The sequence below is a fragment of the Lithobates pipiens genome, unplaced genomic scaffold (assembly GCF_037356315.1).
Source record: "Lithobates pipiens isolate NorthernLeopardFrog02 unplaced genomic scaffold, aLitPip1_a1.2 Scaffold_30, whole genome shotgun sequence".
NCBI lineage: Eukaryota > Metazoa > Chordata > Amphibia > Anura > Ranidae > Lithobates > Lithobates pipiens.
Window position 1 is genome coordinate 54,454,464 of NW_027507791.1, and position 15,000 is coordinate 54,469,463.

At 43.2% G+C, this 15,000-nt stretch overlaps 1 protein-coding gene across 1 annotated transcript in view; it reads left to right on the top strand.

Annotated features, from left to right (window-relative positions):
* The window catches only part of SETDB1 (SET domain bifurcated histone lysine methyltransferase 1), a gene marked incomplete in the record, with an annotated part of 81,304 nt that overhangs the window by 40,393 nt on the left and 25,911 nt on the right, over positions 1 to 15,000 (top strand). Inside the window, 5 exon segments of the mRNA XM_077464241.1 lie at positions 1,257 to 1,447; positions 3,045 to 3,174; positions 3,330 to 3,456; positions 7,317 to 7,652; positions 10,933 to 11,511. Coding sequence (XP_077320367.1) covers positions 1,257 to 1,447; positions 3,045 to 3,174; positions 3,330 to 3,456; positions 7,317 to 7,652; positions 10,933 to 11,511 — 1,363 coding nt within the window.

Below are 15,000 nucleotides of genomic sequence, written 5' to 3' on the forward strand. Positions count from 1 at the left end.
TTCAGCTATAACTGCCAGGAAAATAGTTTGGGATGCAAAGAAAAACCCACAAATAACTTCAGGTGAAACACAGGACTCTCTGAAAACGTGGTGTGGCTGTTTTTAAGATGCACAATAAGGAGGCACTTGAAGAAAGATGGGCTGCATGGTCGAGTCGCCAGAAGGAAGACATTACTACGCAAATACCACAAAGTATCCCACTTACAATATGCCAAATAGCACACAGACAAGCCTCAAACCTTCTGGCACAAAGTAATCTGGAGTGATGAGACCAAAATTTAGCTTTTTGGCTGCAACCATAAACACTACGTTTGGAGAGGAGTCAACAAGGCCTATGATGAAAGGTCCACCATTCCTACCGTGAAACATGGAGGTGGATCGCTGATGTTTAGGGGATGTGCGAGCTACAAAGGAACATGAACTTTGGTCAAAATTGATGAATGCAGTATGTTCTCAAAAAACATTGGATGAGCGTTTGCATTCATCAGTCGTAAACTGGGCATGGGACGTACTTTGACATTCCAACATGACAATGATCTAAAACACATGGCTAAGTCGACCTGTGATTGGCTACAGCAGAATAAAGTGAAGGTTCTGGAGTGGCCTTCTCAGTCTCTTGACCTCAATATCATTGAACCACTCTGGGGAGATCTCAAACATGCAGTTTATGCAAGACAGCCCAAGAATTTACAGTAACTGGAGGCTTTTTGCCATGAGGAATGGGCAGCTTTACCATCTGAGAAGATAAAGAGCCTCATCCACATAAACCACAAGACTTCAAGCTGTCATTGATGGTAAAGGGGGCAATACACGGTATTAAGAACTGGGGTATGTAAACTTTTGATCAGGGTCATTTGGGTAGTTTCTATTGTGATTACACAGTTGAACACAGTTGATTGATAATAAATGGCTTCAACCAAACACTAACCATGAGTGAAAGAAATGTTTTTGTGTTATCATTCATATTCTCTGAAAAAATGGCAAAGAAGTCATAAATTCTGCCAGGGTATGTAAACTTCTGAGCACAACTGTATGTATGCCAGCACTACTCCATAGACATACTCAGGGGAAATGTTCACTTTTACAGACCTGTGATCCTTGTAAGTGGGACATGCATGCTTCTTGCAGTCACCCATGCAGTGGGAAGATATTCTGTAGGGTTTCATTGATAAAGTACAGTGACAGTGCAGTATACACACTAGAACAGGTGACATGCATGGGTCTCTTAATGGTTTCCTTGTCTTTTTATTGCCCAGTAAGCAAAACCTGGGAAGATATTGAAGATGTGTCATGCCGGGACTTCATTGAAGAATATGTCACTTCGTACCCCAACCGACCTATGGTTCTTCTCAAGAGCGGTCAGCTGATAAAAACGGAGTGGGAGGGCACCTGGTGGAAGTCTAAAGTGGAAGAGGTAGACGGGAGCCTGGTGAAGATTTTATTCTTGGTAAGAATTTTTTTTATATTTTGTACTGAAATGTCCAGGAATTATAGTACATAGCAGGCTGCATGTATCAGTGTCTATATATTTTTATGGTGTAAAACGGGAATAAAAGTGATGGCCTAAAACTTAAGAGAAAAAAAGGACCGGCATTTTCAATAGCACAAATCCCCCGAAAAATTGACTGCATTTACTCAAGGAAAATTTAAACCCTGTTAACTATTCATGTGGATGACATGAACAAAGAGCCCCCCCACCTGGGACTTCCTTTACTTACGCGTTTCAAACACAAGACAAGGCTGGACTTATTCATAGTCCTCTACTATTAAGCCCAGTATTGTCAGTAAAACGCATCAGTAGAGGAGTTCCTAGGCAGGGCTCTCAGTTCATGTTTGCTCTGGTGAATGCAAGGTGTGTCTAAAAAAAATTTTGGTTAATGGTCTGATATCTCGACGGCAACATGGGCGAGGTGCGAGCACCTGGCTATCCAGAGACCCGTCAAAAAGGGCCACGTAGTGTGGAGTACACGGGATGCGCTAGGGTAAACCTGCTGTGGGCGGTCAAATGTAGTCCGTGAGAGGTTGGGTTCACAGTGCAATGGCGTGAACATCAAGTTCTACTACAAATTGGAGAAAACAGACGCATGGTGCGAGTATAAGGGACGGAAGCCGTGAGCTGAAAATGTGTTTACGACTGGTTCAAATGTTTTCAAGACTGATTTCGGGAAGGAAACGACTAAGGATGAGCCACATTTGGGTTGGCCGTTGACGAGCAGAACCCCCAGATACGATTGAGCGAGTGTGACAAATGCTGGCGTGAGATCGGCGACTTACTCTATGCTGGTGGAGGAATTGGACATGAGCAAGGACATCATCCTCCCACTTGCCCAAATCTTCGGGAAGTTCTGCTCAGGTTTGTGCCACACAAGCTGACAGAAGGACAAAATTGTTGGAAACCTCTGGGGGTTTCATTACCATGTGTGACCAGGATCCATCCTTTTTCTCTGGAATCCAAGCGCCGATCGATGGAATGGCGTTCACCATCTTCCCCGTGACCCAAAAAGTGCTGCCTGCGAAAGTCCTACTGAAGGGCATCGTGAAAGGCGCATGGTTTGTGGACATGTCGGCAATCGGAGAATGTCTGACGTCAGTTTTGCAATCGATTCCTAAAGAGGCCTTTGACAGTTTCCAGAAGCTTTATGAACGTTCCCAAAAGTGTGTTGTGAAGGATGGTGATTATTTTGAAGGCCAATAAAGGTCATTTTATTTGTATCCTCCTGTTTTGTTTTTCTGATACCATTCACCAAACTTTTTAGACGCCTCTTACAGTTACCAGTGTTTAAATTATTGTTTTTAGAGCGCAGAGTGTCTTTTGGACTTGTGCACCCTGTGGCGCATAGTATGGGCCTCTGCTGGCATTTACCACCCAATCTTCTAGGAGGGTGACCCAATTCAGGACTCGAAGCAGTGTACTGTATACTTCTGCAGACATTTATAGATACTTTTGACTATTCTCTAGTGTGATCTCCAATGTATGAATATGATTAAGGGTTTTGTATGTGTGTGTGTAAATGACAAAATGTGAGCATGTTTGTAAATTGCAGGATGATAAGCGCTGTGAGTGGATCTATCGAGGCTCCACCCGCCTGGAGCCCATGTTTAGCATGAAGACCTCCACAGCTTCCACTCAAGAGAAAAAGCAAGCAGGACAGCAGCGAACACGTCCTAATGTTGGTGAGTTGACATGAGGAGCCTTGTGGAACAGAAGAACATCAACCATTGATTCCAGCTGCTGATTGGTTCCTAAGACCTCTCGGACACTTTGTAGATTTTACAATATGGTTTTGTTGAAGGGTGGGATCTGATGGAAGCTCTTATTGTGTTTGCAGGTGCTGTGCGGAGTAAAGGACCCGTGGTACAATATACACATGATCTTACTGGGAGCGAGTCTCCTTATAAACCTACAGAGCCAAGCTCACCTCAGTCAATCCCATCACCCCAACTTATCGACACAGAGTAAGTTCTAATTAATGGAGTTCATACTTCCTAGATGTCTTAGTATTTGATAGGTGTAAATAGGATGCTATATCTTTATTTTTATTTTTTTTTGTTTTTTAACCCTGTACGAGGCCTAGCTTAAAAACACTAGCTTGTGCAGAAATGTGATTTAGTTTGTTAAATATATGGTTGAATGTACCTTTGTTATATTGCAAAAACATATTTTGATCCTTCCGAAAACTCTAATGAGCTTTTAGGGGCGGACTGACAACTCATGGGGCCCCTGGGCAATAGGAGATTATGGGGCCCCCAGGCAATAGATTATGGGGCCACACACACACACGCACACACACGTATACACGTGCACACACACGTATACACACACGCATACACACACACACGCATACACACACACACGCATACACACACACACGCATACACGCATACACACACACACACGCATACACACACACACGCATACACACACACACACACGCATACACACACACACACACGCATACACACACACACACACGCATACACACACACACACACGCATACACACACACACACACGCATACACACACGTATACATACACACACGTATACATACACACACGTATACATACACACACGTATACATACACACACGTATACATACACACACGTATACATACACACACGTATACATACACACACGTATACATACACACACGTATACATACACACACGTATACATACACACACGTATACATACACACACGTATACATACACACACGTATACATACACACATGTGTATATACACACACACCATACACACACGTATACACACACACCATAAAGGTGTGGGGCCCCTTAGTGGCATGGGGCCCTCGGGCAGTGCCCGAATGGTCAGTCCGCCCCTGTGAGCTTTTAAACTTCTCTCTGTATGTATGTATGTATATGTGTATATATATATGTGTGTGTGTGTGTGTGTGTGTGTGTATAATATATATATATATATATATATATATATATATATATATATATATATATATATATATATATATATATATATATATATATATATATACACACATACACAGACACACACACACGCGCGTAATAATATATAAATATATATGTATACCCACACGCGTAATAATATATAAATATATGTATATGAATGTGTGTATATAAAATTATATGTGTGTGTGTGTGTGTAAAATTTATATATATATATATATATATATATATATATATATATATATATATATATATATATATATATATATATATATATATATATATATAGTGTGTGTGTTTTCAAAATTCGCACTCGTTTTTTGTTTATAGCGCAAAAAATAAAAACCGCAAAGATGGTCAAATACCACCAAAAGAAAGCTTCATTTGTGAGGAAAATGGGACATACATTTTTTTTTTTTTTTTTTTGGGTACAACATCGCACAACCGCACAATTGTCAGTTAAAGCGACGCAGTGCTATATCGCAAAAAATTGCCTAGTCATTAAGGGGGTAAATCCTTGCCGTGCTGAAGTGGTTAAAGGCTAAAGTCACCTTTCAGAAAATAGCCTTGCAGTCAAAAGGGGCTCCAGTGGATCATAATAAAAAAAACAAAACAAAAAAAACAAAAAAAAAAAACTTTATAAAATGTTCAATAAAAATGTCAGATCTGTAGTCAGTTTGGGTTTTCTCAGAATACTGGCCTCAAAACTCCCAGTTAGCATTTGTCAGTGCTGCCTATCAGTGTCACCTACCAGTGCCCATCAGTGCAGCCTTATCAGCGCACATCAGTGAAGGAGAAAAATTATCTGTTTTCAAAATTTTATATAATAAAAGATGAATTTTTTTTTGTTTCTTTTTTTATTTTTTTAATTTTTCCAGTCTTTTTTCGTAAAAACTAAAAAACCCAGCAGTGATTTAAATGCCACCATTTGTGTGATAAAAATTTCATTTGGGTACAGTGTAGCATGACCAAACAATTGTCATTCAAAGTGTGACAGCGCTGAAAGCTGCAAATTGGTCTTGGCAGGAAGGGGGTTTAAGTGCCCAGTAAGCAAGTGCTTAATATCCACTGGAGCCCCTTGATTTTTTTTTTTGGCACTTCCATTCCAGTACTCTCTTCTACTAAAGTCGCCTGTACTCATTCAGCTGTCAAAATCTGCCCACCCAGGGTTCTGACTTTCAACAGCTAAATAAGAGGCGCTAGGCCTGGTTCACATCTCTACGGGTATCGCACCAAAACCAACAACCACCCCGCAGTCAAAACGCACTTCATGCTTGAAAACGCGCTGGGCTGCCATTCATTCTGAATGGCACCCCCACGCATCTAATAATGCAGTGTGTTTTCTGGTGCAGGAACTGCTGGGAAATCGCATGGCACAAAAAACGTGCGATTTCCCGGCCACTGCGTCATTAGAACGGTGCAGGAACCTTTTTCCTGTGGGAAATGCTGGCACTGCGGCCAGTTCATTTGAAAACTCGCCTAGATATGAACGAAGCCTTTGGACTCCTGGTTACCAGGAAGCAACAGGGTGAGATCCTGCAGCTTCCCGAAAGGGTATATGGAGTCCAGAGGGTTCAGTTTTCCTGGGCCTGGGTGGCCAATCGGTGCACTTTACACAGATCCCTCTATCACTGAGGATGGACTTGCATGTTTCACAGAAGCAGCTTATGGGGAGTCCATTCTGCCTAGGATTATTTTTAACCAATTCAGCCCCGGAAGATTTTACCCCCTTCCCGACCAGTCGCTTTAACTGACAATTGCGTGGCCGTGCGACGTTGTACCCAAACAAAATTGATGTACTGGTTTTTTTTTTTCCACACAAATAGAGCTTTCTTTTCGTGGTATTTGCTCCCCTCCTGCTTTTTATTTTTTTGCGCTATAAAAAAAGAAAAAAAAAAGCAACAATTTTGAAAAAAAGCTATATTTTTAAACTTTTTGCTATAATAAATATCCCTCAAAATATCTAAAAAAATAAAATATGTTCTCAGTTTAGGTCGATAGGCATTCTTCTACATGTTTTTTTGGTAAAAAAAAATAGCAATAAGCGTATATTGGTTTGCGCGAAAGTTATAGCATCTACAAAATAGGGGATCATTTTTTTTTTTTTATTTAACATTTTTATTTTTATTAGTAATGGCAGCGATCTGCAATTTTTATGCCGGACACTTTTGACGCTATTTTGGGACCCTTGTCATTTATACAGCAATCAGTGGTATAAAAATGCACTGGTTACTGTGTAAATGACACTGGGAGGGAAGGGATTAAACAATAGGGGGCGATGCTATAATAAATATCCCCCAATATATATATAAAAAAAAGCTGCGATTATTATTTTTTTATCGTGACTGCGACATAATGGTGGACATATCGGACACGTTTGACACTATTTTGGGACCATTGCCATTTATACAGCGATCAGTACTATAAAAATGCACTGATTACTGTATAAATGACACTGGCAGGGAAGGGTTAAATACTAGGGGGCGCTGAAGGGGTTAAGTGTGTCCTAGGGAGTGATTCTAACTGTGGTGGGGGGGGGGGGAGTGGGCTACCACTGACATGACAGAGATCACTGTTCCCGATGACAGGGCGCAGTGATCTGTCATGTCACTAGGCAGAACGGGGAAATGCCTTGTTTACATAGGCATCTCCCCGTTCTGAGGCTCCGTGACGCGATCGCTGGGGCACCGGTGGACATAAAGTCCGCAGGACCCACCAATTAAAGGGGACATACAGGTAATCCCATTTGCCCACCGCTGCCATTGTGCCGACTTATATTGGCGTGCGGCGGTCGGCAAGTGGTTAAAGCCCAGTTCTGGGCTCAGAATTGCAGCACATGAGACTATGAATTCTATCTGCCTCTCTTTTCAGCTCTGACAGCCAGCAGGCTCAGTCCAAGAAGCAAGTGGCGAAGAAAAGTACATCCTTCCGCCCAGGATCTGGAGGCTCCGGGCCATCGTCTCCTGTACCCTGTGAGCAGCCCGCTGCCCCCGCTGCCGCCGCCACCACCACCACCCCTGTACGGCCGGCCCAGCCTGCCCAGCCTACCCAGCCTACCCAGCCTGTCCAGCAGAATCAGACCAACCAAATGCAGATTCAGACTGTTCAGACTCTTCAGACTGTTCACACCTTCCAAGCGATACAGACTATTCCAACGATACACGCAATTCAGACTAACCAGACAATTCAAATCACACAGCCTCAAAGGTGAGTTATCCGTCTTTTAATAAACAGCCCTCCTTTTGTTGAGAAGAAGCAATGTACGTTGCAGGGATTTTAACAAACTTTGCAGATTCCTGTTTCTGCTCTGAAGAAAACAGTTTATTTGGTCGTGTCGCTGTTTAAAGTGAATGGAAGTCATTTTATTGTGAATCAGCTGATGCACTTGCAGGGTTGTAATAGGGAAATTGCAGGGTTTACATCTCTTTTTATAAGTGATTAACCACTTCATGCAAAATCACGTACCTATATGTGATTTTGTTGAAGTGGTTATTGGATAACAATCTAGTATAACTATATATTCAGTATTGTGACCTCATGTGTGAAATGGAAAAAAAAAAATGCAAAAGTAAAAAGTTCATGAGATCCCTATACAGATGCATAGTAGAGCTACACGATTCTGGGAATAATGAAAATCGCAATTCTTTTGCTTAGAGTAAAGATTCTTTAAAATGGTTAATTTAAAACAGAAAAATCAGCTGTAGGCGGCGAATGCGCAATCAACGCGCCTCTCGCTCCTGATGCTCACGCTGGTAATTTATTTAGTGCAGCAAGGGGCGGATACTTTTCTCGAAGGGGCGGATGTATGGTTATAAAGACAGCAAGGGGCGGATACTTTTCTCGAAGGGGCGGATACTTTTCTCGAAGGGGCGGATACTTTTCTCGAAGGGGCGGATACTTTTCTCGAAGGGGCGGATACTTTTCTCGAAGGGGCGGATACTTTTCTCGAAGGGGCGGATACTTTTCTCGAAGGGACGGATGTATGGTTATAAAGACTGCAAGGGGCGGATACTTTTCTCGAAGGGGCGGATGTATGGTTATAAAGACTGCAAGGGGGGGGATGCATGGTTATACATTAAACACAATCAACACGATGCTCGGGTCTGGTTATTATAATGAGCAGATGCTTTTCTCAAAAGGGGTGGATGTAATACACCCGCCCCTTTTGAGAAAAAAATATATATATATATATATATATATATATATATATATATATATATATATATATATATATATATATATATATATATATATTATATTATATAATTTCTCTATCACATTATGTAATAGGAAATGGGGACATACATTTTTACTTTTTGTAAGAACTTTGACATTTTTGAGGATGATATATTCTAGGAGATAAATCCATTCTTGTGTTTTTGGAATGATATGTAAGGTTTTATATCTGTATAATTTAATAAAATAATTGATAAGACAATATACAAAAAAATTGTGATAACGTTGTTTGGTGATCTCTGGCGGCACAGTGGTGTAGTGGTTAGCACTCTCACCTAGCAGTAAGAAGGGCCGCTGGTTCAAATCCCAACCACGACACTACCTGCCTGGAGTTTGCATCTTCTCCCTGTGCCTGTGTGGGTTTCCTCCGGGTACTCCAGTTTCCCCCCACACTCCAAAGACATGCAGGTAGGTTAATTGGCTTCTGTACAAAATTGGCCCTAGTATATGAATGGGGGACCTTGGATTGTGGGATCCTTGAGGGTAGGGGCCAATGTCAGTGTGCACTGTACAGGGATGGGGACAATTGTAGACACTCAGGTTGAGCTGGATGGACTGGTGTCTTTATTCAACCTTACTAACTATGTAACGTTACTGTTTAGTTTTTTTACAAAAATTCAATGAAGTGTATTTTTTTTTCCCCCAAAAAATTGCATTGGAAAAAACTGCTGTGACATAAAATATTGCAGCGACCGCTGTTTTACTCTCTACGGTCTTTACTAAAAAATTATATATGATATTTGGGGTTTCTAAGTAACTTTCTAGCAAAAAATACTGATTTTTAACTTTTAAGTGTCAGAAATAGGCCTGGTCTTGAAGTGGTTAAAGGAGAAGTATAGCCAAAGTTTTCACAGACCTGCACTTAGTTCTTCACCCCGTGACCTGTTTTGCCATTGGTTCCCGCTGTTGTCAATCGCAACCAGTGATGAGAGGACGGGGTGGAGACCCGCTGCCTGTGTCAATAAATGCAGATTGTGAGACTCGGGAGCTTAAAAGCACGAGTTCCCCCATATCAAGCGGCTTGTTATGGGGGCACTTGGTGGGGAGGAAGGAGCCAGGAGCACCAGCAGGAGACCCCAGAAGGGGAGTGTCCGGGCTGCTCTGCGCAAAACTATTGCACAGATCAGGCAAGTATAACATGCTTGTTGCTTTTATAGAAAAACTAGCAACGATTTAGAATCACTTTAACCCTTTAGCAGCTGCCGCATAACCCCGGTGCCGTTTTTTTTTAGAGTGGGCAGTCTGCTCCTTAGGGAAAACCACTGATGCGGTGGGCTGTTATCCCAAAGGGACATGAGGTGATGTCCCCCTCCTTCCACTGCTCTTCCTGGGTGACCCGAGTAACAATCCGGCACTTCCGCCGGCTAGAGTGAGACGGTAACGAAGCTGGAAAGGGCTTTGATCGAGTCTCCTATGTGTAAACACAGAAGCGATGTTATGACGTCATATCCGGTTTACTCGGCTGCCAATGGCACAGTTTTAAACAAAAAAGACAGTATTCAGAATCGCAGTTTTTGGCACTTGAAATGCAAAGGGGGGATTTGGGGTCTTTTAGACCCCTGATCCCTCCATAAAGGGTACCTGTCACCACCTATTACTGTGACTGACACATGTTTACATCCCTTGTGACAGCAATAAAAGTGATCAGTTTTTTTTTTTTTTTTTTTTTTTTTTTAGAGGCAAAGTTAAATGGAAATTAAGGAAAATCTGGGCTGACTTTTTTTACCTTTTTTATTTTTTTTTTATTCATGAAAGTGTCTCTCTTCCCGAAAAAATTGCACTTGAAAGACGCAATTAAAAGTTTGTGCAATTTTGAAGCGTGGCATGTCGGGTATCAATTTACTTGGCGTAACCGTATCTTTTACAATATAAAAAAAAAAAAAATTGGACTAACTTTACTGTTTTGTTTAATGCAAAAAAGTGTATTCCCCCCCCCCAAAAAAAAAGTTGCTGCGTAAATACGGTGTGACAAAGTATTGCAATGAATGCCATTTTATTCTCTAGGGTGTTTGAAAATAAAATTATATAATGTTTGGGGGTTCTAGGTAATTTTCTAGCAAAAAAAATTGCACGCAACAAATGTCAGAAATAGGCGTGGGCATGAAAGGGTTAATGTCGATAAATGTAAGATTGTGCACCTAGGATGCATTGATTGACTGACAAGAGCATTGAGAATACTGATTTAAGAATAACAGCTCCTGACGCATAATTTACTATGTATGTCTTATTGTTCCTCTTCCCCCTCCTATAGATTTGCGACAAACGTGGCGCCATTTCAAGTTGTTCAGACAAATGCGTTGCCGACGGAGATCACCTATAAGGCTCCTATGGAGAAGCTGTTTTACCTACCTCACATCTGTAGCTACTCGTGCTTGTCCCGCATCCGAGTGGTAAATCATCGGGGCAAGAACCCTCTGCTGGTGCCGCTGCTGTACGACTTCCGGCGTATGACCGCACGGAGGCGGGTGAACCGCAAGCTGGGATTCCACGTCATCTACAAAACGCCGTGCGGCCTGAGCCTGCGCACCATGCCCGAGATCGAGCGTTATGTTTTAGAGACCAACTGTGACATGCTGTTCTTGGAAATGTTCTGCTTGGACCCGTATGTTCTGGTGGACCGCAAGTTCCAGCCACAAAAACCTTTCTATTATATCCCCGACATCACCTACGGCAAGGAGGATGTGCCCCTGTCCTGCGTCAATGAGATAGACAGGACCCCTCCTCCACAGGTGGCATATAGTAAAGAGCGCATTCCCGGCAGAGGAGTATTTATTAACACGTGCACGGACTATATGGTGGGATGCGACTGCACGGATGGATGCCGAGACAGGTTAGATATGGAGATTTCTGTGTTTTAAATAGGATCTGATTTGATAAATTGGCAGGAAAGAACCCTTTAACTACTTGCGGACCGCCGCAGGATGATATACTTCCTAACTTTGAAGGGGGATATCGTTATGGCAGCAGCTAGCGGCCATAACCCCGGTATTCTCTTCTTCAGACAGCAGTCCGGTTTCCGCTAAGAGTGGCCTCTGCGGCGAATTTGCCGCAAGGTCACTTTTATCGGCGGCGGGAGAGGGGCCCCATTCCTGCGCTCTGGAGTAGTCAGCAGTGGCAGAGGCGATCGGATGTCTCTCCTTCCTTGGTATGGAGACGAGTGAGGGGAAGATGGCCCCCACCCATCTCATAACATTGCAGGGCAGAGGCGACGTCAAAACATCACTTCTGCCCATAGCTCTTAAAAGGCCTTTTTTTTTTTTTTTTTTGACTATTTTTTTTTTATTAGTTTTTTATTGTATTTAAGTGTAAATGTGAGATGTGAGGTCTTTTTGACCCCAGATCTTATATTTAAGAGGTCCCGTCATGCTTTTTTCTATTACAAGGGAAGTTTACATTCCTTGTAATAGGAATAAAAGTGACACATTGTTTAGAAAAAAAAGTGTGTAAATAAAAGGTAAAAATAAAAAATGTAAACGTGCCCCGTCCCGCCGAGTTCGCGCACAGAAGCGAACGCATACATGAGTAGCGGGCGCTTATGAAAATGGTGTTAAAACCACACATGTGAGGTATCGCCGCGATCGGTAGAGCGAGAGCAATAATTCTAGACCTAGACCTCCTCTGTAACTTAAAACTTGTAACCTGTAGAATTTTTTAAACATCGCCTATGGAGATTTTTAAGGTTAAAATTTTGTCGCCATTCCATGAGCGGGCGCAATTCTGAAGCGTGACATCGGTGATGTATGCCCGGAAGTGGGAGCAAATACCTGGATTATACAGGTATCTGCTCCTCCCTGAAAGGTGCCAAATGTGACACCAGAGGGGGGGGGGGGAGGAATCCGATCAGTGGAAGTTCCATTTTTGGGTGGCACTCCGCTTTAAAAATTGCACATGCTTGTGGAATGGCGACAAACTACATAGTCATGTGCAATGCTTTAAAAAGCCTTTACAGGTTACTAGTTTAGAGTTGGAGAGGTGGTCTGGTGCTAGAATTATTGCGCTCACTCTGTTTGTGCCCATACCTCACAGGTGTGGTGTGATCGCTGTTTACGCATGGGACCAATGCGTGCATTTGCTTTTGTGCACGGGGGACAAGAACACTTTCCTTCTTCTTTAGACCCCAGATGTCTCCTCTGCCCTTTACGAGCATCTGATCACACCAAGATCGGTTTATTCAGATACTTTACAAATGTAAAGTGATTGTAAAGGAACAATCAAAAAAAAAAATTGTCATACTTACCTGCTCTGTGTAATGGTTTTGCACAGAGAAGCCCCGATCCTCCTCTTCTCTGGTCCCCTGTAGGCACTTTGGGCCCCGCCTCCTTGCAGAGTGCCCCTGTGGCAAGTAGATTGCTGTGAGGGGCATTCGTGCGCTCGCTCCCTTGCCGACTCTCCATAAGGCTGGATTCACACCTATGCATTTTTAGTGCTTTTTGCAGATTTGCACTACAGAACGTGTTCCATAGGAAACCATGGTACATGGACTGTAGTGCAAATCTACAAAATGAAAAAAGCACAAAAAATGCATAGGTCTGAATCCAGCCTAAGACACAGGGAGCATGGATCTGCCCGCTCCTGCCTCACAGGCTGTGATTGACAGTAGCGGGAGCCAATGGCTCCTGCTGCTGCATCTCAGCCAATCAGGAGGAGATACTTCTCCTGCACATCGCTGGATCAAGCGCAGGTAATAAGTATAAGGGGTGGCTGAGGGGGGAGCTGCACACAAGTTTTTTTTTTTTACCTACATGCAGGGAATGCATGAAGGTAAAAAAAAAACCTTCAGCCTTTACAACCACTTTAAAAATAGCCCTGTTTACACCAGGAAAATGGAAGTGACAAAAATGCTGGTATCTTCCGGTTTCCTATACCATAGAGATCGTTGGAGACCTTCTGTTCCTCCAGGATCTCTGTGGTAAGCCAGCGGAAATGCTGACTGAACGCTCAGATCTCCCAGTGGGACTGGAGAGCAGCAGAAGGTGGGGGTTGGGTAGGTCTTGTAAAAGCAATCAATGGGCTATTTAGCTGCTAGAATTGCTTTTACAAAGCCAACCCCTAGCTGAAAAAAACAATACCGAGATGATGCCTGTTAACTTTTGTATTGATGCCCACAGCTTGTCACAAACCCAGTCCGATTCCAAATGTGGTGCAGGGATCTCTGCGTTCCCACACCGCATATCTGTGATCCTAGTGGGTGCTCAACCTGTGGGCCCCCAGCTGTTGTGGAACTACAAGTCCCATGAGGCATTTGCAAGGCTTACAGGTACAAGCATGACTCCCAAAGGCAGAGGTATGATGGGACTTTTCCGCTACAGCTGGAGGGCCACAGGTTGAGCACCCATACTCCTAGGCTAAAGCTGAAATCCAGGTTTCCAGTCACTTTTTTGTTTTTTTGTTTTTTAAGGCTAAGACTGGCCAAACTCTTTCCATTACTACGTGCTTTGGGTAGGTTTTCTGTCAGATTAGCAAACCCGTCAGATCGGCGAACGGAAGTTCCACCGCTAACAGGTTTCCTGATCTGCCAGAACAGCCGCAGTCAGAAGGCAGCAGCGGACATCTTGTTAAAGTGGTTGTAAACCCTTACAAACCACTTTGACCTACAGGTAAGCCTAGATTAAGGCTTACCTGTAGATCCAAGCAATATCTCCTAAACCTATATGGTTTAGGAGATATTTGCCCGAAAACGGGCACCGCTGTCTACGGCGCATGCGCCGTAGACAGCGGCGCGCAGGCGCACTGAGCGCGGCAGTTCCAAGAATGGAGCTGCCGCATTTGTCGACTCCCGTGCACATGCGCGGGAGTGACGTCATCGCGGCTTCGCCGAATGACAGCGGCGGAGCTGCGAGACGCCACCAGCAAGATGGATGCGGCGGACTACAGAGGACAGCGGCGACTTCGCTGGCTCCTGTGTCAGGTAAGTGACACATAATGGGCTACTATGCGATGCTTAGTAGTCCATTATGCTTTACCTTTGCAAGGAAAAAAAGAGGAAGTAAACTCATCAGGGTTTACTTCCTCTTTAAACCCAGCCAAGTCTTGAATTTCAGACTCGTAGGAATAAAGTGAGCATATATGCTTAGGAACCCATGAGTCTGTTTTGAGCAGTAGGAGGTGTACCAAGATGGCCGTCACCACCTTCTGACTGCAGACTTTCAAAATTAACCACTTCTTCAGCCCCGGAAGATTTTACCCCCTTCCTGACCAGAGCACTTTTTGCGAATTCGGCACTGCTTCGCTTTAACTGATAATTGCGGGGTCGTCCAACGTTGTACCCAAACAAAATTGACGTCCTTTTTTCCCACAAATAGAGATTTTTTTGGTGGTA